At 43.7% G+C, this 26,423-nt stretch overlaps 1 protein-coding gene across 3 annotated transcripts; it reads left to right on the forward strand.

Moving 5' to 3' along the window:
- The first annotated feature begins 237 nt into the window (after positions 1–237).
- On the forward strand, positions 238–26,192 carry LOC128410745 (centromere protein J-like). Of its 3 annotated transcripts, XM_053382390.1 has the most exons (20): positions 238–769; positions 2,329–2,907; positions 5,482–5,578; positions 6,426–6,671; positions 8,060–8,204; positions 9,460–9,559; positions 10,167–11,586; positions 11,779–11,902; positions 12,580–12,730; positions 13,879–14,094; positions 14,720–14,863; positions 15,269–15,418; positions 16,220–16,325; positions 16,651–16,754; positions 17,239–17,394; positions 17,767–17,868; positions 21,596–21,736; positions 22,517–22,601; positions 23,306–23,429; positions 24,379–26,192. In XM_053382390.1, exons 2-20 carry the CDS (start codon positions 2,479–2,481, stop codon positions 24,545–24,547), a joined length of 4,209 nt encoding a protein of 1,402 aa, XP_053238365.1. In that variant the 5' UTR covers positions 238–769; positions 2,329–2,478; the 3' UTR covers positions 24,548–26,192. The 3 variants fall into 3 exon arrangements, with proteins under 3 accessions (XP_053238365.1, XP_053238367.1, XP_053238366.1); XM_053382392.1 differs by lacking the exons at positions 238–769; positions 2,329–2,907 and adding an exon at positions 4,684–4,885; XM_053382391.1 differs by lacking the exons at positions 238–769; positions 2,329–2,907 and adding an exon at positions 4,887–4,964.
- Positions 26,193–26,423: the final 231 nt, after the last annotated feature.

The raw sequence follows: 26,423 nt of genomic DNA on the forward strand, positions 1-26,423 counted from the left end.
CGACCCTGCAGAATGTAGATATGCATGCACTTCTATGTAGCTGAGCTGGGCTTCCAGTTATGAAACCACGGGAAGCGCGCGAAATCCTGCAGGGAGCTGGCCTTACGCGCGCCCCCCTCTCGCCTCCCATCCCGCCACGATCCTCCCGCGGGGACGTCGAGGGATGCGTGGGGTCTGCCCCCTCAGCGGGTCTCGGCCGGGACGGGGCGGTGGCAACGCTTCCTTCTCCAGTGCTGCTTGCCGATCCCGGAGCCACGTGGTGGGGCCTAGGGACGCTGCTTGGGAGGCTTGAGAGGCTGAGCCTACGAGGGGGAAGAACCTGCCGGTTGTGCACGTCCGGGATCTGCTGTTTTCTCTGCAATCCCCTCCGCGCCCCTCGGAGAAGCTTCCCACCAGGGCTGTCTTGGCGAGGCGAGGAGCACAGCAGCTCTCTTCCGACGGGGGGTAATAAAGCGGGGTTCCCCGCGCTACCGCCCCTCTCCGCCCCTTTGGCGAGCCGAGGCTTCAGCCCTTCCTGTTTACGGTTGCTGTAGCTACGACGGCAGCCCTCGACGCCTTGCTGTCGCTCCTCGAAGGATTAGGTCTTTTCCTTCAAGCCTCGGGAGGCTTCCTATGCAGACACAGCAGCGACTGAGAGTGGAGAAGACGCGTCTGGATGAGCGCCGGTGGTGGACTCTTTCCTCTGTCACAAACCCAGCCCACCTTCCCGCAGAGTTGCTCAAGGTGGTGTTCTTGCTTCTTCATTTTATCCTCACAACAACCCTGTGAGGTAGGTTCGGCTGTGAGACAGTGAGTGGACCAAGCGTACCCAGGGAGCTTCGTGGCTGAGTGGGGACTGGACCCTGGGATGTCCTGGCCCTAGTCTAGAACCACACTGGCTCCATGGCACATTTTGCGTGGGATACATAGCACACAATTTGGAAGAGCCTCGTGGCGTTTTAATGCTATTACAGCATTTCTGATGGCTGCGTGACTGAAGTGTATGGTTCAAGTTCTTTGCTATCCCAAGGCTACAATCCTGCTCACAGTTACCTGGGAGCAATTCCCACTAGTCTCAGTCGTTATGTTTCATGCTTGGACAATGTTTAATGCATGAACCTTGTACCAAATAGTACCTAAGAGCCAGCTTCACTCAGGAGTAAATTTCACGGTGTTCCCATGGAGGTGCATAGGATTGCATTAAGCAGGTGCCTTTTGCAGTTTCGTAATCTGATTTTCAGTATTTCATCTTAAACCTCTCAAACGTGCAAATGGCTGCTGTTATAACATTGACTATTCTTGCACTTACTGTATTTTTTAAAGTGTGTCACAAAAAACTATAATAAGAAAAAAGTCTTCAGAAATGACGTTAGTTAAACCTTAAGAAAACTTATGCTGAATTCCTATATAGTTCTGGACTGAAATTGCTCAGAGCAGCTGTGAAATCTTAGTTTTTGGGTTGTTTTGTTTTGTTTTGTTTACAAAAGATAGGACAAGCCCCATGCAGGGCTGCTTTTAATGCAGTAGGATATTTTGAAACAGGCCAGAGGATTGGACAAGAGGCCTCATTAGATGGCTTCCAGGTTAATCCATTGCAGCAAAATCAGAGAGGTTGTTGACCAACTCTAGTCTTTCAAAGCTTATTATGCCATTATCATTGTGTTAGTCTTTAATTGTTAAAGTATTCTCTGTTGTTCTTCCAAGTGGAGGTTCTTTCAGCCATGGCCAGGGTGATGGTGTGTCCACTTTTGACTTCCATCATTATGTAGTGGCTGGCCAATGACGGAGAGTGTCTGTGCCCTTGACCAAAACTACCAAGTGTGTAAATGTGAGGAAGGGTTCAATCCATATGAGGCAAGTGTAGCGGCACAGAGCCTGTATAAAGGCCCCTAGCAACATGATTAGTTTTTACCAAGGCAGCTACTGAGGGATTCTGTATAAAACCTTTTGTATTTGTGTGGCTAAGCATACAGTATTGGTAGGGGCTAAGAGAGAAATACTGGCATCTGGATACAACTGATATTTGTGGGTTCTCTCTAATCCCTTCTCATCCTCACATTTCCACCCCAAACTCTTCGTCACTAAAACATGCTAAGTTCTATAGAAAGTTCAATAAAGAGGGACAGGTAGAACAAACTAAGATCTGCCTTAGTGTGAGCCCATCATTCTATCAACAAGAAGACCCCAGTGCTTTTGAGAAAATGATAATATGGAGAGGGGAGGAAGGAGAGAATTATCTATTTTGCCTTGAGCTCTTTGGAGGAAAGGTGGCATTTAGAATAAATAATAACAGCAACAGCTTACTTAATGTTTACTACTTAAAACCTGACTACTGCACATTTTTTCCAGGTTTTATTGAAAAAAAGAACTTTACCCTTCAGTGCAAAAAACGCCTATTCTGTTAAATCAAAATGAAGGACATTAGGATTAGTTTCCACAAACTTTACTCATTTTCAGCTACATTCACAGTTCCATAAGAAGGGTTTCAAAAGGTGGAAAATGGAATCAGATATTTTCAAGAGGAAAGACTGTTTATCTCAGCAGGTTGTAAAAGATTTGCCAGCCCAAGCATCATGTCATAGCACAACTGATGAAACAACGGGATCTTCCTTAAGTCTGGGTTGGGTAAGCAGCACAAACAACCCCTTTCCTGCACAGTTTACATCCTTGAATACGTCCAGCACACTGGAAAGAGACGTTGGCCTACCTGGTGACCTAGGCCACCTTCAAATCTTTCAGGATGCCAAGCCATTCAGTTACACAGCCAGCTCTATTCTTTTTCCTCACTTATTACCACCAACTCAGGCAGGAATAGTCCCTGCTGGTAAAAACAGTGAAACCCTGGGAATCCCAAATGCTGCCGCCGCTGCTACTTCTCCTCCTCCTCTGATAACTCAAGATGCAATATGCTGTCAAAACGGGAAACAGGTGAGGTTGCGTTCCATTTAAACAAAGTTAACATTATTACAATCCAAACCCTCTAATTCTGTACACCCTACTGAATACTGCACTAGTGTCTATTCAAAACAAAAGGTGTTTCCAGACTGTCACTATTTTACAGGAGGAATTTAAGCGCACCCTGGAACTTTAGGTTTTCCACAGTTAAAGTGTATTAAAGCACCCTGTTGTTCTAGTACAACAAACCCACTTTTAAAAATAATTTTAAAATGGACATTTTGTAGTTAAAAAAGTGATGGGGAGATGGACTGAAAAATGTGAGATGATTGAATGATTAATGAGGCAGCATGTAAACACCCCACAAGCAAATGAGGATGAAAGTTTGTTGCTGTCCAACTGCCCTGTAAACATATCAGAATGAATGCCCTATATAAGGACATATTCTAACAACCATGTAAGTTTTGCGCAGGCAAATTATGATGAATGCTAAATAAATGGATTACCTGGACTTCAACTACCATCAGCCCCACCCAGTAATGGCTAATGATTAAGGATAATGTGAGAGGTAGTTGTTTATTCCTCCTTGTGGCATTCGTACGGAGCCCCCGGTCGTCTCACGGACTATTGACCCGTATACCACTAATCTGCTGCCACCAACCAGGTCCTCCCCAGTAAAATCACTTCAGCCTCAGTCAGGTTCTCAATTAATAGAGAAGAGTGTATTTTATTTCAGTCACAAACAAACTTACGGCATTCGTACGGAGCCCCCGGTCGTCTCACGGACTATTGACCCGTATACCACTAATCTGCTGCCACCAACCAGGTCCTCCCCAGTAAAATCACTTCAGCCTCAGTCAGGTTCTCAATTAATAGAGAAGAGTGTATTTTATTTCAGTCACAAACAAACTTACGGCATTCCAAACGTTGTTACTCTTTACTTTCTTAGTCTTATTTTTCTCTCTCTATCTCTTCTACCTCCCCTCACTCAAGAACCCACTGCCCTAACTGTCTCTCTATTACCAGCTGCCTACCAACTGCTTCTCCAACTGCCTTTCCCAACCAGCCAACCCACTAAAACCAACCAACTACCCACCAACAGCTCACAACAACAACAACTAACTCAAACCTGGGACTAAGCCTTTTTATACACAGGGAGGCTCCGCCTCCGGCTTTCCTATTGGTCTATATTTTTAACCCTATCTTTCCCACCTGTTCAAACATTTCCTAAATGAATGGGCAAATGCCACACTCCCTTAAAGATATAATCTGCATTTAACAACAAAGAGCCCTACTGTATCAGGCCGCAAGCCTGTTGGGTCCAGGATCCTGTTCCCACAGTGGCCAATGAGATGCCTATGGGAAATAGGCTAGCCTTACCTGAATGTAGAGGGATGCGGGTGGCACGAGGGACGCGGGTGGCGCTGTGGGTAAAACCTCAGTGCCTAGGACTTGCTGATCGCATGGTCGGCGGTTCGAATCCCTGCGGCAGGGTGAGCTCCCGTCTTTCGGTCCCAGCTCCTGCCCACCTAGCAGTTCGAAAGCACCCCTAAGTGCAAGTAGATAAATAGGTACCGCTTTATAGCGGGAAGGTAAACGACGTTTCTGTGTGCTGCGCTGGTGCTGGCTTGCCAGAGCAGCTTCGTCACGCCGGCCACGTGACCCGGAAGTGTCTCCGGACAGCGCTGGCGCCTGGCCTCTGAAGTGAGATGGGCGCACAACCCTAGAGTCGGACACGACTGGCCCGTACGGGCAGGGGTACCTTTACCTTTTACCTGAATGAAACTTCATTCTCCCCCCTTGTGATTCCCAGTATCTGATATTCAGAGGCATACTGCCTCCCAACAGTGAAACTAGAACTCCTTCTTTGGTGATCACTCGCAGCTGAGTAAGATTGTCTTCCATGAACACAGTCTTAGCAGTGAGTCTGTAAGTGACTGTGGAGGCCATTTCTGGATCCACATGTCGTTCCACAACGGGGAAGTAGGTTTCCAGACGGGAGTTGATCACGGTGAGGGTTTGCCAAACGTGCCTTCCTCTTAGTACATTTCTCCTTTTCGTCCTGAGTTTAAGCATCTTCAAAGTCCATGGTAAAAGCTGTTCTCTAACTGGAACGCTTGCAGGCCAGTGTTTCCCAATTGTCAGTGTTTATATTACATTTTTTAAGATTTGCCTTGAGAGAGTCTTATAGCTGCATCCTCCTTGAATTTATTTAATTCTCCAAATTGGTGGCCATCACTGTGGGAGTGAATCCTGTAGTTTTAACTATGTGCTGTGTGAAGAAATACTTTCTTTTATCTGTCCTGACCATATATTCCTTGACTATAAATACTTGGAAGCAAGTCCCACTGTACTCAGTGCGATTTACTCTCAGATGTGCATAGGATTGTAGGTCCATGACTAATTTAAGCCCAGTTGTAGAGATGAGGAAGCTGTGGACCTCCATTGGTTGTTGACCTACAACTCCCATAATCCCTAACCATTGGCCGTGCTGGGGCAGATGGGAGTTGGAGCCCAACAGTCTGGAGGGCCACAGGTTCCCCATCCTTGTCCTACTGCTTTTAAGGGGTAAATTAGACAATTTTTCCTTTTATTTTCTTCTTTCAGAGTCCAGGGCAGCAGGAACAGCTCATAATGCACCAGATGGAGCACCTTCAACAGCTAGTAGCTGAACAGCAGAAAATAATTTCGTTCTTTAATTCAGGTACTACAAGGAATGCCAGATTCCTGCCTTTTTCATCAGTGTGTTATATCTTCCAGCATAATTTGAGGAGGCTATAAAAATAACGACAGCTCTTTGGGTCATCTTGACCCAAGGTTCTGGTTTTTTAAACACATTTCAAAAGAGCAGGGTGGATGCAAGAAATTACAGGGGATTTCAGGAGGATTGGGTAAGCGGGACATTCTAATGATGCTTGGCTTTCTCCACAAAAACAATTCTAGTGCCTATTAAAATGTCACAAACAAAACATAATTTTCTGTTGATAAATGATAGATATATATGAAATAGGGAGCGTCTAGACAGGTGTTTATTGTAGGATGATAGGTCCCCTCATGGATGCATTTTTTTTGGTAGTACCCACACATCATTGGCATCAAAATTCTAGCTTGTCATTTACTCGCCATACCCTTTTATTCTGGGTTTATCATTTCCAGGGAAAATCCAGTAAGTAGAAATAGCCTCTAGTCAACAGCCTGTTTGAGATATATCAGTGACCTATTTGAAAATTCAGCCCCCATCTGGAAGCACCTAGAGTTTATCAAAAGTTGAAGAAAAAGCTGATGTTGGCAACCCATTTGTGATAATATCAATAAACTACATACAGATTTTAAGATCTCATCTGGAGTTGCCTATACTGTAGTTTTACCATATGTGCATTCAGAAGCAAACAATCAATAGCCTCCAGAAAGGTTGGGCAACTAGTTTGGCACTGAGGTAGATAAATCATTTGTTTTTAGTGTGGAGTCAGTTTAGTAGATACTTTCTGGATAAGTGGGAAATAGACATCAAGGACACTAATTTTTGCTCCTTGCTTTGTTTCTTTATCCAGGCTTTTCAGCTTCTGCTGGTATTCCCTCTCACCTTCTTGCTATGATCCCATCCCTTCCAGGAGTCCCAGCTGCTTTATTCCCTGTCCAGTTCCCTTCGGAGAATTCTTTGCAAGCTCAGAATAATGGAAGCTCACAAACCAGTCCCTTAATAATAAAGCCTACTTTCCAGCAACTTGCCACAGAAACCTCAGCAAACAGCAACTTCTTAGAAGTTTCAAGGGAGCACCCTGAAACTCACGAAAAAGGTGATGAGCTAAAGTAAAATAACCAAAGTAAAGCTGCAAGCACCTAGCAATGGTTTAAACAGAAGAAAGAAACACAGAATGAATGATTTTTTGTTTTTATATTCCCATTCTCTCTCTCTCTCTCTCTCTCTCTCTCTCTCTCACACACACACACACACACACACACACAAGCCCATAAAACATATGTTGGAGTGAATCAGACTTGGAAAGGTTTGTAGACATGCAATTGAATCTATGTGTCTAAGTTCTAATTTGAGCATGAACCAATGTGGACCAGAGAGGTTCCCTCCAAATTACAGAGTGAACCAAAATTGTCCACCAGCCCTAGTTGGGAGTAAAAGGTAAAAATAAAGGACCCCTGGATGGTTAAGTCCATTCAAAGGTGACTAAGGGGTTGCAGCGCTCATCTCGCTTTCAGGCCGAGGGAGCCATTGCTTGTCCACAGACAGCTTCCTGGGTCATGTGGCCAGCATGACTAAACAGTTTCCAGTGCAACGGAACACCACGACGGAAACAAGAGCGCACGGTATCACCGTTTACCTTCTTGCCACAGCAGTACCTATTTTTCTACTTGCACTGTTGTGCTTTTGAACTGCTAGGTTGGCGGGAGATGGGACAGATCAACAGGAACTCACTCCGTTGCTGGGTTTCAAACCGCCAACCTTCCGATTGGCAAGCCCAAGAGGCTCAGTGGTTTAGACCACAGAGCCACCCGCGTCCCACAGTTGGGAGTAGGGTTGGTGGAGTAGCCTAACAAGAGCAGAAATGGCTGGTGTTCATTTATTTGTGGACAGAAATCTATCCAGTGTCTACCATAGGTATTCACTGTTATTTTTGTCTACATATGAAGTGTAATTAATGACCCCCCTCCCCATTTCCATTGTGTTTCCTTTGCACTGAAATGAATGGTATGGTATAACATCATGTAATCATGACATGACATGACATTCTGCCACAATGCACAGTACACAACTAGTGTAGCTTTTGCCGGAAGCTAACCTGCAGTGCAGTGGAAACAGTGCTGCATGCGACGAACCTGGGTTGGAATGGAAACTGATGCTTTCTTACATCCCTTAAATGCGAGTTCTGCCTTTTTTGTGTGTGTTTGTGGAGGGGAGTCAGCACTCTGCCACTGAAGCTACCTGGGCCTCAAATGACAATGCTAGATCCAGGAGCCACTCCCCCAAACAATCTGCATCTTATCCAGATTCAGACTCAGTTTATTTAGAGAAACAAATATTTTGGGGGGGTATGTTTCCACCTTTAATACATGAAAAGGTTCCCTGGGACATTGTTACCAGTTTCCCCTCCTTCTCCCCTCCCCTGTTCAAGAGACCTAATTAATGTAGTAAAAGCCTTTATTCTTTTCGTTCTTTCCTGATATTTAGAAGCAAGTCTGCCAGGTGGAGAACCTTGGCTTGAAACTTCGCCACCTGTTACAGAACAAAGAGGGGAGCAACAGTTAGAGGAAAATGCTTCTCTTTCCCCCTTTGGATTAAGAATGAACATGAAGACACGGAACGTAGATGACAGGTGAGGGAAAAATCTAATATTATAAAACTCTTAAAACATTAAACAATTCTAAAACCGTTAAAACATTTAGAACTGGTGGAAGGTTTGGTGCAAATGTTAAGTGGGGAAAGGAGCACATTTTATTTATCCCCTTTTTGTATAGGATAGGGATGGGGAAACTTCTCTCTCAGGAGCCAAAGTTCCATGGGGTGGAGGGGCGAGGAGTCAATCAGGGGCCACACAAAAGTAAAAAGTTCCTGAAGAGAGTTTTGAAAATGTGTATTGAGTGGCTGATTGCTGACCCAGTCCAGGTTTCCACCACTGAAAGCATGTACAGTGGTATCTTGGGTTAAGAACTTAATTCCTTCTGGAGGTCTGTTCTTTACCTGAAACTGTTCTTAACCTGAGGTACCACTTTAGCTAATGGGGCCTCCCGCTGCTGCCACCACGCGATTTCTGTTCTCATCCTGAAGCAAAGTTCTTAACCCAAGGTACTATTTCTGGGTTAGCAGAGTCTGCAACCTGAAGCTTCTGTAACCTGAGGTACCACTGTATCACATCAGCAGACAACTGGTGCTGATCTGTACTTTCCCACCTGAGAAGGGAGAGGTTTGAATGTCCAGATTGGCCCAGCTGTCCCCCAATCTGGTTTGCACTTTCAAAGCTCTCTAAACCTTTAAAGACCCACACTTTAAAAGCAGTCCAGATGAAATTCAGTACTGGGTGAGAACCAGCCCACGGACCATAGGTTCCTCACCCCTCATATAGGAGGGATCCCTTGATAATCTTTACAACATCCATATTCAATACTGTCTAGAGAGGGAAGCATTTTTACATGAACAGCATTATTTCAAGCTTAAAATTAAGAAACTAGCATAAAATCAGTCCATGGACATAGACAGCTGCCGTATGCTTCTTCAGACTCTTGGTCCATCTAGCTTAGTATGGTCTACAGAGAGTAGCAGTGGCTTTCTATGATTTTTGGCAGGTTCTCCTTCTGCATGTAAAGCAGATGTTTTACTGCTGTGCTGTGGCCCTTTCCCCATGAGGGTGTTGATAAATGTGAGCTAATTAGACTTGACACAGTGAGGAAATTCTGAACCTCTTGGGGGGGGGGGAACGCAATGGTAGGATATCCATTGCCCCTTCTCTTATTAATATTCTGCCATTTCCCCTTCCAAGTTTGAAGCAGCGTAACACGCCTCAGCCGCCATTCGTCATCATGGAAAATGGCTGCAGAATATTTATGTTAAAATCTGCTTTATTATTTCCCTAGACCAATCAGACCTGGAATTGGAGAGAGGCGGAAGACATTTGAGGAATTTGTTGAGGAGCAACTTAAAGTCGATTCTCAACAAGCAGAGAAGCAGCAACAGGTACGAGAGCATAAGTTGTGTTAATATAATGTTTGTTATGCTGCTAAAACCCTATGGTTCTGCATGATTTTGAAACCCATTTGGCATGATTCATTCTTTGAACAGGGGTTTCATTGCTCTCTTCTGTGAGCAGGAACATGCCTGGCATTCTTTATTGAGGACTTCTCATATATAAACAACACCTTTGGGCCCATAGAAGAAAATTGGAAGCTCCTATGTTTGCAGGGCTTCGGATTATACACTCTGGTGTGTAGATGTAAGGTTTGAGACACATAGGATCAGCAGGTGTCTCTCTGTGTGTGTCAGAGTCATTCCTTGGGACAGGCATCAAGCGAGCTGGCCATGAGGTCAGGAGAACACCAGGTTGCCGGCAGTGGCCTGGCATACATCTTGAGGTGGAGGACCCCTAACGCTGCAGCCTATGATAAATCCCCAATAAAATCAAGAGGAGGCTAACCATTGTCTTTGGAGCCAGAATTCTTCTCTTCAGAAACTTTGGAAATTCACACCCAAGCTCTTTGAGATTGCTTGTTTTTAATGGGATTCATTATTTATTAGAATTGATGAGATATCTCACCACATTTTAATGTCACTGCCTTCCTTACAGAACTCCCGTGAGGCTAAAGTCACTGCTCAGAATTCATTTCTGAAACGCGGGGAAGGGACTGCAAGGCTTGAAAAAAAGAGAAACAGTGTTGGCAAGGAACCAGCCAGATTTCCTAGACGCATTAGCTTTGATTGTCAAAATAATTTCTCATGGCCTTCTCAATGGGATGCAGAAGAACTATTGGGGAAACACCCACAACTGAAAAGGCAGGTCACTAGCCCCACCGTGCTGATCATGGATGATGAAAACACACATTGTATCACCTTCAAGGGGGATGTAAAAGGCCAGCTTCATAATTGCGAGCGAAGGTCAGATGAAATAAAAGACAGCAGCGAATCTGGTGGTTGTGATAGCAAAGGGATAGTAAATGGAGAAGTATCTGGTGTACCACCTCAGTTTGACAGGTCCAAATGTTCACAGGAATGTCATGAACAAATAATTGACATTAAAGCAAAGGTGACTAAAAAAAATGAAACCTCAAGTCTTGGGTCTCAGGATCATTTGGTTAGGGTTGACAAGAGATCCCTGGATTTTAAGGTTCCAATGTGGCTTATGGAGAACATAGAAGACAGTGTATCACAGGTGGTAGGAATGTCCATTGATGCTTCACCAGATGTCCCTGAGCTTCATAACTTAGAAAGCAACCAAGACAATCAAGAGGAGCAGAGCTCTGGACTTCAGGTTGCTCAAAGTGTGACTCAGATTAGACAATGTGAAAATGAGCATTGTATTGCTGAGGGGAAAAGCCCAGAGGGCCAAGTGGAAGTCAACCCTGGGTTTAAGAAAGTCAATGATCAAATAATAAAAGTTACACCTAAATCAGATAGAAAATGTGTCACCACAATGGCTAATTTCCAAAAGAACAGCAATGCAGGTGCTGCTAATGCATGGGAAGGAAAACCCCTCTCTAGTGATTCACTCTGCACATCTACTGATAGTGAAGATGAACCTAAATCTCATTGCTCTCAGTACGCAATAAGGCCTAGTAACCATAGACCAGCTAACATTGGCAAGAACATGGATCTTTCCGATGCTGACTATGCCACTGATGAACCCAGTGGAGCTGATGATTACTCATTGAAAAACCATGGAAAATTGCCTGCCAGTAAATTTGGTGTCCAGGAACCAGCAGGTCAACAAGAGGCCACTCTTATCACAAGTAGCAGTAGCAGCAGCAGCAATGAATCTAGTGTTGATGATGGCAGCCTGAAGACTCTCTCCCCCCTTAGAAGATCTTCCTGCCACCCCTCAAAAACTAGAAGAGGAGGAAGGAAGTCTAAAACACAGAGCAACGGTGTTGCCAGCAATTACAGTGCAGAGTACAATTTGCAACCTCCTTCCTTGACAAGTGATCTTGTGGCCAACCTTTTCCCTTCTTTCAAAAGCAAAGCAAATGTAGATGATAAAAGAGCTACCCCAGGTAAGACATTTTAAAATGACAAGTGATTTTTGTTTAATATCCAGAAAATTCAGCTTGCATTCAGCAAGCTCAGATAAATGGTGCAGTAGAAAAGCTTTGTTAAAGACACCTCCATTATCAAATTCAACCAAAATGGTTACACAGACTTGACTCTTTGTGCTTTAACACATGTTAACATAAATCTCTTTGTAGAGCAAGTTCAGAAAAGGCACACTGATAAGTTAGAATGTGAACCGGAAGTTCAGGTGCATCAGAGAGAAACTTCTCTCCTAGCTCAGATGAAAGAAGAACAAGCAAAAGCCATGGACTTTCTTAGGTAAGGAAATTGTTTGTGGTTATTTTCCTATAGGAATTCATATTCCATCCTTCCCCTGGGTAGCTCTTGTGCGATCCCTTTGTGTCTGAGGCAAAGAACAACATCATTATCTTCCTTTAAAGCGTTGCTATTTAGATTTCCAAACTTTGCCGTCTATTCTTAGAAGCTTCTTCATGCAACAAAATGTCCTTGTACAAACAATAAAGACATAAAGAAAAGATTGAAATTATAAGTTGCTTCAGTGTCACCTGTACACTAATTTAAATCAGCCTACAACTGAGTTCACAGATGGCGTTATCAAGCCAAATTAGGGAAAGACCTTTCGTAAGCCAACCAAAATGTCATAGAATAGTGCAAAAGTTCCAAGTTCTACTAAACTAGGCTTGCCAGATTTCAAAAAATCCTGACACCCACAAAGTTATTAAGCTTTTTTGGAAGACACCACAAAATTTGAGAAGGACATGAGTGTAACTGCACTCCATTCCAGCCTTGTGGTCCAGTACAGATAGATTTCTTCAATACTATGACATACCTGATTTTAATACAGGTAGTATTAAGCACATTCCCCCTATTTTTTAAAAATGCCCAAGTCTCAGATCTGTGAAAACAAACCCTTGAGTTCATGTACATGAGATACCCTGGTATTTTACATCACCCCTTGGTTTCTTTTTCAACAGAAGACAAATAAATCAATTTGAGGCCAAGAGGTCGCAGAAGTTGCATTCCCTGGAACAGTGCAAGACTGAGGAAGCCCTGAAATTGCAGAAAGAAAAGGCAGAATTTGAGAAGCATACGACAGTAGGTAAAGGAGAATCAGGGGAAATACAAGTAAGTTGTATATTGCACAATGATGCTTTTTGCATCATAGAAACCTCAAAATTAAGTGCAGTATTGTCTACACTGTCAGTGGCTTCCCCCAAGCCCTACCTGCAAATGCCAGGAAGTGAACCTGTTCTGTTTTGTACACAAAGGAGATGCTCTACCACTGAGCTACCTCCCCATAGTTGAATCTAATTTCCTCTTTTAAATGAGCATTGAGCGCAGCTGTCCGTAGGCCTGGCCTCCTTTAGTTTGGTGTATCAGAATACTTCCTCTCACTCGAGCTGGAACAATGGTGAGGGCTGCATTGCAATTTAACGGGGGAGTTTACTTGCAAGGGCAGGGGAAAGGAGGACTTGTTCTTGTACCTATGGAGATTTTCCTATTGCTGTTAAGTTGACTAGTGACTTCCTCTCTCTCTGTCTTGCTCTTTGTCTTGTCCTTCATCAACTCTTTTCATCTCTACTTCCTACACAGGGAAAGAAGCCCTTTAGCATTCAGGAGCAGTCTCTTTCAGACCACTGCCAGTCCCTACATTTCTGTTTCCAGGCTTGTCAGTTCCTCTTGTACATGAACCTGTTTTATCACTACCCTGGACTTGGTCCTTTCAAGATTTACCTCCCAAGTCCTTAGGTTACAAATGGTGCTTACACCCTTCCTCGCTTTGGCACACATCTCCACCATACCCCCAAATTACATGAGAATAGACTTATTCTCCCTCAGCTGCACTTTCAGGAGCTTAAATTCAGAATGCAGCTAATCATATGCAACAGAACAGTTTCATATTACCTGTTGGGCTAGCTCAGTAGAACATGAGACTCTTAGGGTTGGGGGTTCAAGATTCCTGCATTGCAGGGGGTTGGACAAGATTACCCTCATTGTGCCTTCTGTGATCTATTCCTGTCCCTAAAGTGAACGTGGCTCTCCTCCCAGAAACCCTGCTTGAGTTGAGTCAGAAGACCCAGCCTTGGCTGACAATTGCCCACAGTGGTGCAATTGGGTATTAACCACATGTAGGTTAGCTTCCTAGCAGTAGTACTCGTGTGGGGTTTAGTGAAATAAGGAGAGGGCCTGATGTCACTCAGCCATGTTGCAACACAGAAATGGCAACACACCTTTCCCTGGAAAAATCAACAACCCTGTTTTCCTAATGACAGATGTTAAAGCAGCAAATAGCAGGGCTGCAGGAGGAGTTCAGAAGGAATGAGACCCATTGGCACGCTGCCCATGGCGAGCTGAGAAGTCAGGTCGAAGCACTGACCAAACAGAACCTGGAATTTCAAGACGAGCTCAGGGTCTCTGAGCATCAGAAGATGGAAAGCGAAAGGAAACATGGAGCTGTGGATTTGATTGGCAGAAAAAGAGAAACGCCGGTAGGATAGGCAGACCTCCTGTTTGTGTTTGGCTTCTTGGCTTGCTTTGTTGGGAATGGGCTGTGGCTGTTTTGATGTAGCCATGCTCATTTTTAAAAGATCCACTGATGGGGAAAGGATTACGGCTCCTTGGATGTTGCTTCTTATTCTAGAGCAGGCTTCAGAACTCTTCCCGAATGGATGGGGAAAAGCTGACACCTTCCCTCTTCCTTTCCCCACTAGCAGATCTTCTCACAGGTAGGCAATGGGTCCTCTGAGAAGCGACAGGCTAGAGTTGGAGTCCATCCTCAACTAGCACATCTGTTTTGAGTAGGAAACTACAGGGAGGAGCAGTCTCGTGAGAGTTGCCGTCCTTTTTCCAGGAAGAATGTGGCTGGCCTGCAAGAAGCCTTAATTTTGTCTGCTCTTTAAATTAGACATATAGACAAGTCTGGCCCAGAACATTTTGGCACCTAAATGCATTCCTTGAAGGACACATCTGCTGCCCCTGTGGCTCTTGCCGCCTGAGGCTGTTGCCTCACTTTGCCTCATGGGTGTGCCGGCTCTGTGTATAGAGAATGGCTGCTGAACCTACTGGGCACATGAGACATTCTTAACTGCTACTACATTATAATTTCTTTTTCAGGTCTCAGCAGCTGTTTTGAGAGGGACACCACCTGAAGGAACCCTGGTAGAGAAACTGTCGCAAAATAGCCACAAGAGCCCTGACGATAAGCTTATGGGAAGGAAAATAGTACTGCCAGATGAATTGGCCCCTAGAGATTCACAGGTAAGATATATTGATCCTTCCCCAGTCCCCATATAGCCTTATACTGCTTCTAGCATACATACAGTCAGTGTACAGCTGGTGTGTTGTAATGAACATAACAATATAACATCTGCAATAAAATTATATCTATAAAACATAAACAGGATGCAGTCATGCTTCAATAAATCAGATTAGTCCATCAATGGAGAATTCCTTGAGCATCCCTAATTGCTGTAAAAATTACATCCAGATAATGAAGCACATTTGAAAGTATTATGGAAATGTTAACGATTATTGGTATTATTAAATACTGGGGAAACATGTTAAATCTTCAGTTTTTAAGTATTCCTAGTGGCATGCTCACAAATAAGACAGCAAAGGCCAACACCATGCAATGATTTTAAAAAAGCATTTAATCTCTTCTAGGCAACAAGGAGGGTTCTGCAAAGGTCTGAGTCACTGAAATCTGCAGCAAGAGAGCAAAGAGTGAAGAGCCCGTGTAAAGCAGTTCATAACAGAAGTGTGACACCAATAAGCCAGAGGACCCCTCATCAAACACCGTTTGGACTACAGAAAGTAATGCACATTCTTTGAATTTATTTAGGAAATTTATAAAAATGCTTATGTTAAAAAAGAAACCTCTGAGCGGTGTATACAATAAATAAAGTTTTAAAATAGCATGAAATGCAGTGCAACAGATTACACAGTAACCATGTCACAACAGTTGCTGATATTAACAATCCAGGAATGTCTGAGTACAAGCTGCCTTGTCCTGAGTTAGACCATTGGTCCATCTACTTTAGCGTTGTCTACAGAGACTGGCAGCGTTGATTTGTTATTATTATTTCTGGAAACACCCTGCAAATTGCAAAGCAGGGTGCTATGAAGATTATTGCCTACTGCCTCTTCCTCTTACAAAAGGTTTTTTCTTTATTGGCATATAATTAAACTAGCCTGCTACATATATATAAACCTATAGTCGACCCATTTACATAAAAGATAAATTAGTTAGGCATTATTTGAATGCATTTATTCTAATCTTGGCTAAGCCTGTCTCCTTTTCCAGTGAATTTGTTCTGCCAAAGGACTTTGGGAGCCTCTTTGGCTGAAGGGTTCAAATGCTCTAAATAAATAAATCTTCACAAGATCTACAACGTGTGGCCCAGTGACATCCAAATCTAAACCTTTTGGAACGTATCTTCAAGCTGGTGTCTTTATAAACCACACAATACCTTTTTCTCCAAGAGCCATGGCATTTCCTGATGCTTTTGGCTCAGCTCCACATCACTACAGTGAGGAAAGCCTGCCTGTTCAATCACTTCAAGTGCGTAGGAGCACTGTGTGCCTTCATTTAAAGGCTTCCTCTTCATTGTATAGGCTTTGCCTCAGTTGGCTCACAGTCAGCAGCACAGTTATGGAAGGAAGACACCTGTGTCTGAATTGGAACCAAGCGTACTTACCAGCCCAGCTCTGCATGTGAAAGGTAAAGTATGTTCAAATGGTTGCGTACTGCCTAGTTCCTATTGGGACAGCTCAGTTGGTAGAGCATGAGACTCTTAATCTCAGGGTTATGGGTTCAAGCCCCATGGTGGGCAAAAGATTCCTGAACTGCAGGGGGTTGGACTAGATGACCCTCTTGTGGTCCCTTCCAATTCTATGAATCTGTGTTGTTCAAACATGTCCCTTTTGCTGGCCAAGAACAACGTCAGTATCAATGCTTTGGAGTCCGAATACAGGACTTGAAATATCGGTGCTTTCATATGTGGCTGTTGACAGTGTTTAATATGTAAATATTTTAATCCCTCTAGGCACGTTCTCTTCCACTTCAGGTAGTTCAGAAGACACAGCATTTTTAAATAGTCAAAGCAATGACAGTTTAAGCACCACATCCTTGAGTAATGTGGGAATACAGGTATGTTTATGTATAAGCCTTGAGCATATTTTACAGCAGGCCTAAAAACCTACTCTGATAAGAGTCTCTGGGGCAGTGGCGTAGCTTGGGATGGGGCACAGGGGCAGTTGCCCCAGTTGTTTCTGTCACTGGGCTCTGATTAAAAATGGCTTCTCCATACGAACCAAGAAGTGACCTCGCCAGACAAAGGAACAACTCTTCTTTTCTTATCTCTGTGGCTGCGATCTCCTAGGTGACACAAACGCCCTTAGGCAGTTGAATGTGCATGCCCACCCTGCCCATTTCCCTCCCACCCACCCATGCCCTCCACACCACCCCAGGTTCTGGTAACCTACGCTACACCGCTGCTCTGGGGAAAAGGGGTGGGGAAAAGAGGGTTCTTTCATTGACCAGTTAAACCATATGGCATTAAATATAACAGATTCCTTTAAACATATGGCTTAAGTGGTTTCAGATGATTACTGACAGGTAACAATTTTTACAGGTGAAAGAGAATCCTAGCCATAAAAGGGTTCAGAGATCCAATAAATCTTCTGAGCAAGTGGTTTCTATGTCTACCTCCAGGAAAAACAGCATTGCCTCAAATGGCAGGAATACACCTGTGGAAAATCTTCCTATTTTTGTGGAGACTAAAAATAAGGTTTGGTCTTCTGGGTGTCTGAATTTCTCTTTGTATGTCTATGTTTCTGTATCAGTAGTGTTTCTTTTTTGTTCTGTCATGCAACCAAGTGCTAAGATGACATTCGATTCTGTTGGCCGGCGATAGCTCTGTTAGACTTACACCAGGTTTATCTATGTGTTGTTTTATGGTTTTTATATTGTTTTTCATTATTTGTTTTAATTAGCTAGCTTGGGGATCACAGTTGGAAATGATATATATGGGGGGGATCCCTAACATCCTCTTCTTAAATAAAATACTGTGCCACTCCCCCTCTTATGTGGGATTTTATAGATCATGCCACTCTGTGCAGAAAAATGCATGCAATTAAAAATCATGTTTGATTGTTGATAGGCTTCTCCTCTCAAATCAATACTGTCCAGAAGAGCATCACTATATACTGAAATAAAGGAGGATGGGGAAGTGAAAGAAATAATAGAGTACCCCGATGGAAAGGTAAGAAATATTAGCTAAGTATAAAAGCGGTAGAAATATTAAGTGACAGAAGTAGTGGGGTGTGTGGCCCTGGAGCATGGCCCTAGAGCAACTTTCCCCACATTGGTAGCACTGCGACTTACCTGGACAGGGCTGGGGCAGGGCAGAAGCAAGGTGGGGGCTATGTGGTGCACTGCCAGGACCCCTGCTGCCAATCCAGAAATTGCACTGGTGTACCTGCACAGCCCTGAATTCACGTAGGCAGCAGTGACTCCAGTGTTAGGAGGGTGGCTCCACCCCACCCCACATGCTGCTACTACAGAGGTAGCATAATATTTGAAAACGTCATTTATTGCTTCTGTTGCACTTTTCCTTCCAAAAGGAAGACCAAAGTGAATCACCATGAGCAACTTAATTAACACAGAACATCAGAGCAACCATGGAACTAAACCCAGTGTATGTGAAAATGTAAAACAAGTCAAAGCCACATTCATGTCCAAGCAGTAATACAATGAACCTGTGAAATACAGAGCAATTCATTCAGTTACAGTGGTACCTCGGGTTAAGAACTTAATTCGTTCCGGAGGTCCGTTCTTAACCTGAAACTGTTCTTAACCTGAAGCACCACTTTAGCTAATGGGGCCTCCTGCTGCTGCCGCGCCACCGCCACACAATTTTTGTTCTCATCCTGAAGCAAAGTTCTTAACCCGAGGTACTATTTCTGGGTTAGTGGAGTCTGTAACCTGAAGCGTATGTAACCCGAGGTACCACTGTACAAGGGTCTTCTGGCCTTCATATCCTCACACTTAGCTTCATTTTGTACAATGATGGGAGCTGCTTCTTTGTGGGATGGCCCCATGCCACTGGGGAGGGCATCTGAATATTCTTCCAACCTTGTGCCCCAGATTTCTGCACCTTTATGTTGGCAGATGCTTTACAGAATTACAAAATGGACAGCGAATTTGGAAGGCAGTGTATGTTCTCTCACTGGACTGGTGGAGGGATCTCTTAACCATGGTTAAGAGATCGGGAGTGGACTATAGGATCCCATTCTTCCCATCCTCTCCTCTCTTGTCCTCAATCACTGACATTAAGCAGATTTGATATTGTTGAGAACTCCTTCGGCTAGTATCTGCAACCAGGGTTTGAAGCTGACTTGCAAACCCTACCCCCAAGGCAAATCTACATTGGTGCCAATGTAGTGTTGAACTGCTTTTTGATGTGTGTGCATAAACCCTTCCTTGCTCCAAATGCCTCTCCACACAGTTGGCTCCATTGATTTAATATGCCTTTCACCTGCTAACCACCCAGGGAAGCTTCCTTTTGTACACAGTCTTAACTGGAGGTTGTGTTGGAGTGCAAGGCAGCTGGTTCCGTGTGGCACATGCATCACCAGGGCTGCGTTCCCCATCTGCTCAGCGAGGGGTCTTGGCTGATTTCCCAGGAGCTCTTTGCATGAAATGAAGCTAACTTCCTGCAGAGCTGGCATGCATGCGATGGGGGTCACGTTACATGGAAATAAAAGTGCTGCAAGCATATGTCTCTGCCATACGGTAATTCATTAAAGCACAATTTGGAGCACCCTCTGCAGCACTGGAGGTCTCCGGGGGAATGCAGATTATGCTGAGTTGCCGGATAGAATTTTTAATGCCATTTGTGCCGGTCATAGATCTCAAATCAGCCTAAGTGAATGGCAGGCGTGTGTCTCCCATAACCTGAAGCTTTCTAAAGAAACCAGGTGGCTGTTTTTGGCACTTCTTCTGAAAGGCCTAGGACACTTTCGGGACAACTCACCTTTTCTTTTGATCCTTGTCCCCCCTCCCAAAAAAACCCCCAAAAACAACAGAACAAAATTCTAACAACTTCCCCAGTGTCCTTGCTTTGCATTCCCCATTTATAACAGTGCAGTGGTACCTCGGGTTAAGAACTTAATTCGTTCTGGAGGTCCGTTCTTAACCTGAAACTGTTCTTAACCTGAGGTACCACTTTAGCTAATGGGGCCTCCCACTGCTGCTGCCACTGCGATTTCTGTTCTTATCCTGAAGCAGAGTTCTTAACCAGAGGTACTATTTTTGGGTTAGCAGAGTCTGTAACCTGAAGCGTCTGTAACCCGAGGTACCACTGTACAGGAAGGAGCCAGAGTGCCTGTTTGCGAGTAGAGACATTCCAGCCTCTCACTTCAAATGACACGTAAACTGCTGGTGAACTCAACCTTGTGCTTGTGCTGATATTTGCACATGCTTATTTGCATATGTGCAAAGAGCCATACAGGAACGAAGCAGAACAGGAGAGCAATGTTGTGGGGGAAGCAGAAGCGAAACTCAAACATGACAAGAACAGTGGCCACCTTAGATGGAATCATAGAGTTGGAAAGGACACTGAGGGTCATCTAGTCCAACCCCTGCATTTCAGGAATCATATCTAAAGAATCCCTGACAGACGACCAACCAACCACTGTTTAAAAACCATCCATGAAGGAGAGTCCTCATGAGGGACTCTGTTCCACTGTTGAACAGCTCTTACCATCAGAAAGTTCTTCCTAAAGTTTAGTCAGAATCTCCTTTATTCTATTTAGCAGCCATTGGTTCAGGTCCTACCCTCTGCAGCAGCAGAATACAAGTTTGCTCCATCTTCTGTGGAATTATGGTCTTAGGGCATAGCTACACCACAAACTTAACTGTTTCCTCCAACCCACCCCCCCTACAAATTCTCTGTTTGAGATCCCATATTCTTGACACAAAGTAGTTTTCAGATTTCACTGTGAGTAGGGAATGACTACAGTGGTACCTCAGGTTAAGAACTTAATTAGTTCTGGAGGTCCGTTCTTAATCTGAAACTGTTCTTAACCTGAGATACCACTTTAGCTAATGGGGCCTCCCGCCGCCTCTGTGCCGCAACCACACAATTTCTGTTCTCATCCTGAAGCAAAGTTCTTAACCCGAGGTACTATTTCTGAGCTAGCGGAGTCTGTAACCTGAAGTGTCTGTAACCCGAGGTACCACTGTATTAAACTAGTTTAAGACAGGTGCAGTTTATGGGTGGTGCCATGGGAATTTGACCAGGGCTGCTTGCATAGGCTAACACCCCTTCTCAAATCCTTGTGAAAAGGCCTCCCCGGAAGATGGGCCTCTCATATTTCTCCCAGTGAAGCCACTGCCAACACAGGGCCACTGTCAGCCTCTTCCCCCACCCCCCACCCCCAGGAATCATGAGTGGTGCTGGCAGCGTGTTTTCATTTTACACAGAATCAAGAGGAAAGAAGAGAGGACTGTTTCATCTTGGATGGGAACTGTCTCTGCTGCCTGCTATTCTTTTCTGACTCCCATTGTGAACTTTCCCACTTGGGAATAGGTAGAGGGGGAAAGTTCGCTCTGGACAAAAGAAATCAATTGGCTTCTTTTAGCTTTCTTTCAAATGCTGGCACACAGGCCCTTGAGGGTTTCGGAGCATTCAGGTGGAACACTGGATGACCCCTGGTCTGCTCGCTTACCTCTGATGCAGCTCTGCCCTTCTGAATTAACCTGGTGAAACATGTTAAAATTGGTGTTCTGGGCTGAAGTTTATTAAACGTCACAGAAGTTTAAATATCTAATATAATAAAGCACAGAGATTCATTTAGATGATTCAGAGTCTTCTTCAATTCAAGTATTCCAGTTTAACTACAGAGGGGTGGGTTGTGGGGGGAAGAGAGGGAAGAAAGAGAATGTGAATACACACCAACCCTGCACATCTGCTCTTTGTTTTAAAGGTGAAACAACTGTTTACTGATGGGCGCAGGATTACTAAATATCCGAACGGGACAAAAATGGAGATTAGCGCAGATAAAAGAACAACTGTTGTTACTTTTTACAATGGAGATATTAAGAAGATCTTGCCAGATCAGAGAGTGGTGTGTATATTTATTTTATTTTGCTTTGAAGGAGGACATTAAACTGTGATTACAAAGATGGACCTCAGTTCTAATTGTCTTAATTTCCAAGAAGGGGAAATAAATATTTAGCTGACCTCTGACCTGAGCTTAAACAATCCTTTATAAGCAAGTTAGCAAGTCTCCACATTTGTTGTGCTGAAAGAAATCTGTGCCAGAGCAACTCAATGGTTGAATTCTGTGATGTATAAATTATGCAAATGCTTACTTTGCAAATCCTAACTTTGCATAATTTATTTCACTTCTGCCAGTCTTGGGAAGAGTTGTTCACGCCACTGAATCTCTTTCTTCTGGAAATCCTGTACAGCAGTTCCACCCTCCTGGCTTCTGAGAATGCTTAACAGTTTGTTTAAAAGCAGTAACAAAGTCACTGTGGTGGCACCCATATTCTGTCTCCGCCTTCCTGAGCAGTTTTCCACCTCAAAATAAGTCAACAAACCTTTGAAGGTGTTAATGCGTATACTTTAAGCAATACAAAGCTAGACGACTCACCAGAGATGAGAGGGAGGGGCAAAAGTGAAGATTAAATCAGCATTGGACATGGAACTATGATCTGTTCCACACAACCAGTTTATTGAGCATTCATCTTGATTTATTTGCAGAATGTTTGTGGGGAGGTTAGATGATGTCAGCTGTTTACTGAACATTCATTCTGATTTGTTTGTGAATTTGCATCGACAATTGTTATTCTACACTTTCCAATACATTTTCCTATTGTTTTCCTTATTTATTATTATGCAGATTTATTATTATGCAGAGACACAAACAACCAGAACCGTTTTCCCAAATGGATTGGAAGTGCTGCAGTTTCCTAATAATCAGATTGGTAATGTCAATTTACTATTAATTTAAAACTGATTTTAAAGGCAATGTTTACAAAACAGGTATGCATATCAGATAATAAATTTTCTATCTTTTTTGCCTTTAAGGGTGATCAATTTTAAAATGATGTCAGAACTTATATATCATAAATAAATGAATGCATATTGCATGTCGTTCAGAAATTCAGTTTGCACACTGAGGTGGGACCCAACAGGCCTGTGCAGAAATCCCTGCTGAATTGTGAAGCATCCTGAGTGGCAAATTTCAGGTTGCTTCAGACATGCCAGATATCTGCATTTGAGGCACATCCACATAAGAAATAACATGCAATCTGTGTGTAGGTCATTACATGCAGTGTATGCATGTGTGTCAATGTATCAGTGAGAGCCAGTGTGGTGTAGTGGTTAAGAGCGGTAGTCTCGTAATCTGGGGAACCGGGTTCGCGTCTCCGCTCCTCCACATGCAGCTCCTGGGTGACCTTGGGCTAGTCACACTTCTTGAAGTCTCTCAGCCCCACTCACCTCACAGAGTGTTTGTTGTGGGGGAGGAAGGGAAAGGAGAATGTTAGCCTCTTTGAGACTCCTTCAGGTAGTGATAAAGCAGGATATCAAATCCAAACTCTTCTTATCAGGCATGGTGCACCCACACTGGGAAGGTAAGCTCACACATGTTTCAAATGAGACTTTTTAACAATGTCCTGTTCCACAGAAAAGTACCACCCCGACGGTACTGAAGAAATCGTGTTTCCAGACCAAACGGTGAAACGCCGCTATGATGGAGGTATGGTGGAAGAAACTGTTTTCCCAGACGGTACAGTTGTGAAAGTGGAAAAGTAAGTAATAAAGTAATAAAGTACTCAGGAACTGGAAAGGGGGTACTATTCAATAGAAGTGCCATTTCAGCACATTGGATAATTTTGTAGAGCTCTGCAAGGCAAAATTGTTGCAAGGGATTGTGCTTTGCTAGGATTCTGTCCTCCCATTTACATAAATACAAGCAGAACCAAAGGTTTTTTAAAAAACGAGAATAACAACTGTCAGTTACATAATCAACACTGCCTCTGTGTTTTCTGCATTCATTTCCCTCTGACCTCATTGCTTAAAAAATCTGAATACACTTTGTGTATCCAATGACTTGTGGTCCAAGATTGTGCTGTAATACATTTCTTTGTCTTTTGAGAATTACAATCAAAGTTGAGGTTGAATGCAACAGGGAATGTTTGTCATAATCTTAAAAAGAAACATTTGTATTTGGTACCCCCATAACTATGTCCCCCAATGGGGCCAGGGAACATAGAGCCAGTGCTAACCCAAATGGGCCCTATCAGTGGAATCCATTAGTCTGTCTGCCCTGATTCCTTGTGTTGATTGTCCGTGCTGAGGTACAAAGGATATTAACATATTTGATCTCAGAATTTGCACTGCCATATTACAAGGAAATTTTTGGGCAGCAAAATCATATTGGCCCCTTTGCCAGGAACCAATAAAGCCAAGCAGTTGTCTGCCCTGGTCCTCATTACAATAAGACACATTACTCCAAACTATAAATTGCTCTAGATCTCCAGGTTTATAGAGCACATGCCTTGTGCTGTTGTGTGTTTCCCCCTGCCCCTAGCATCCAGCTCTAGCTATTCCCAGAGACAGCATACTAGGCTTGATGGGCAACTGGGCTGACTTGCTAGGTTTGTTCTTATGTGTAAAATGTAAAGTCTGTTGGCATGAACAGGGTTCCCATAGGTATGCATGCTCTGAAGTGGACTGTTTTATTTTATTGCTTTACAGAAGTGGAGTTAAAACCATCCAGTTCCATATGCCACAGTCTATGAGAAGGGAATACCCTGATGGGACTGTCAAGACTGTCTATGCAAATGGCCAGCAGGAAACCAAGTATTCTTCAGGACGGGTTCGAATCAAAGATGAGAAGGAGAACGTCATCCTGGATAAGGAGTAACTTGTGTTCCCTGGATGGTGGTCTTAGCATTTCATTATGTTCTCTTATGTCGTGTTTCATGATGTTATGTTATAGTTTATTTTTTATTCCATCTTTTGTCCAGAAAGGTCTATGAAGTGTCTCACAAAAATACAAATACAGTTGTACCTTGGTTCTTGAACGCCTTGGTACTTGTATATTTTGGGTCCCGGACGCCACAAACCCGGAAGTTAGTGTTCCAGTTTGTGAACTTTTTTGGAAGCTGAACATCCGACGTGGCTTCCAATTAAGTGCAGGAAGCTCCTGCAGCCAATCGGAAGCTGTGCCTTGGTTTTCGAAAGTTTTTGGAAGTCAAACGGACTTCCGGAATGGATTATGTTTGAGAACCAAGGTATGACTGTACACCATTTGAGCAGTACAGTAAAATATAACTGACAATTACTGCTGCTGAAAACAGTAACATATCAGTAATGTCTTCTAAACAGCCAGACAGATTTGCTGCATCCAAATAGCTTTTAATTTTTTACTTCCTTCTGTCATAAGAATGAAGTAAAGAAAGGAGTACGGACCCCACCTGGAGGTCAAAAGCCTGGGAGCTACCATGGAGAAGACCAAATATCACATCTCCATCAGCTTAGCCTCAAACAAGAATAACCTAAGAAGAGCCCTGCTGGATCAGCCCAAGAGTCACCTTGTCCAGGGTGTGGGGTTTGTGGTGCACTTACCTTACTTTTGTGATGGCTAAAAGCTTTACAGTGTCCTTTCTGTTTGTTCTACAAATCAACTCTCCAGGAGTCTGCAACCTGCAGCCTTCCCAGGTGCCTGTGCTTACTGAAAGCCTTATAACATTCCTGGCTGGGCTTTCCTGGAAGCACTGGAAGCTGGGGAGGCTGCCTAATGTGAGTTTGACCACTTCCAACTGAAAGTATTTTTATTTTTAATGAAATAAGTGTTGCTGTTGTTTTATAACCAGCGACTTCCCTTAAAAACAAAACCACCAAGTGCCCCAATCTCAGGCTCCTAGTAATCATCCTGCTTGGCTTCCCACACTTCACGTAAAAGCCTGGGAATGGCAGCATGTGGCAGCTAGGGAGACTGCAGAGTGCTGGACAAAATTAAAGAAACATACACAACTTTGACCACCTTGCAAAGGCGTGGCAAGCTCAGCCCTGCACTCACCAAGATTATAAAGGAACTCTAATGTGTTCTGTAAATGAGGCAGCTAAAATGGGTGCCTCGGTTTTGAGAAACTCTAGTGCTAAATTTCCATAGCCTCAGGTTTGATGGAAAAGGAAGGGAGAACTGGGTATCATTGGCATATTGATTGGACTGCACTCAGACGCTACAGATGATCCCACAGTTTCATGGAGATGCACGGGGAGGGGATAAGATCCCTGTGAGATGCTGTGTGTCAAAGGCCAATGAGTGTAATGTTTAATTCCCCAGCAATATCTTCTGGGGTCTACCATTCGGGGAGGACCAATGCCAGTACAAAACTCTTGCCACTCGGCCCTAACGCAGTAGGGTGGTTCAGAATGATATCATAAGCTGCTGAACTAATGAACTTGTATTGTACTTTTGTCTGTGTGCTTAATTTGGTGTGCATTGCTGTAATATTTTATTATGATCTGGCAGTTTGTATAAATAAACAAACAAAATCAATCTACCAAGGCCACCAAAAAACAGTTTCTGTCCCAGATCTAAGCCATAATCCTGACTGAAATGAGTCTATACAATTTGTCTGATCCAGAACCACCTGGAGTTGGAGTCACCACTTTGCCCCCCCCCCAAAAGGGACACTAACTATTGGTTGTTTAGGTCAGAAGGATCCATAGCGGTGGTGGGTTTTCAACAGTGGTCTCACACAGCCTCCTGGGGGAAGCCCTGACTGTTAAAG

This window comes from Podarcis raffonei, chromosome 3 (genome assembly GCF_027172205.1).
Source record: "Podarcis raffonei isolate rPodRaf1 chromosome 3, rPodRaf1.pri, whole genome shotgun sequence".
In the NCBI taxonomy this organism is placed as follows: domain Eukaryota; kingdom Metazoa; phylum Chordata; class Lepidosauria; order Squamata; family Lacertidae; genus Podarcis; species Podarcis raffonei.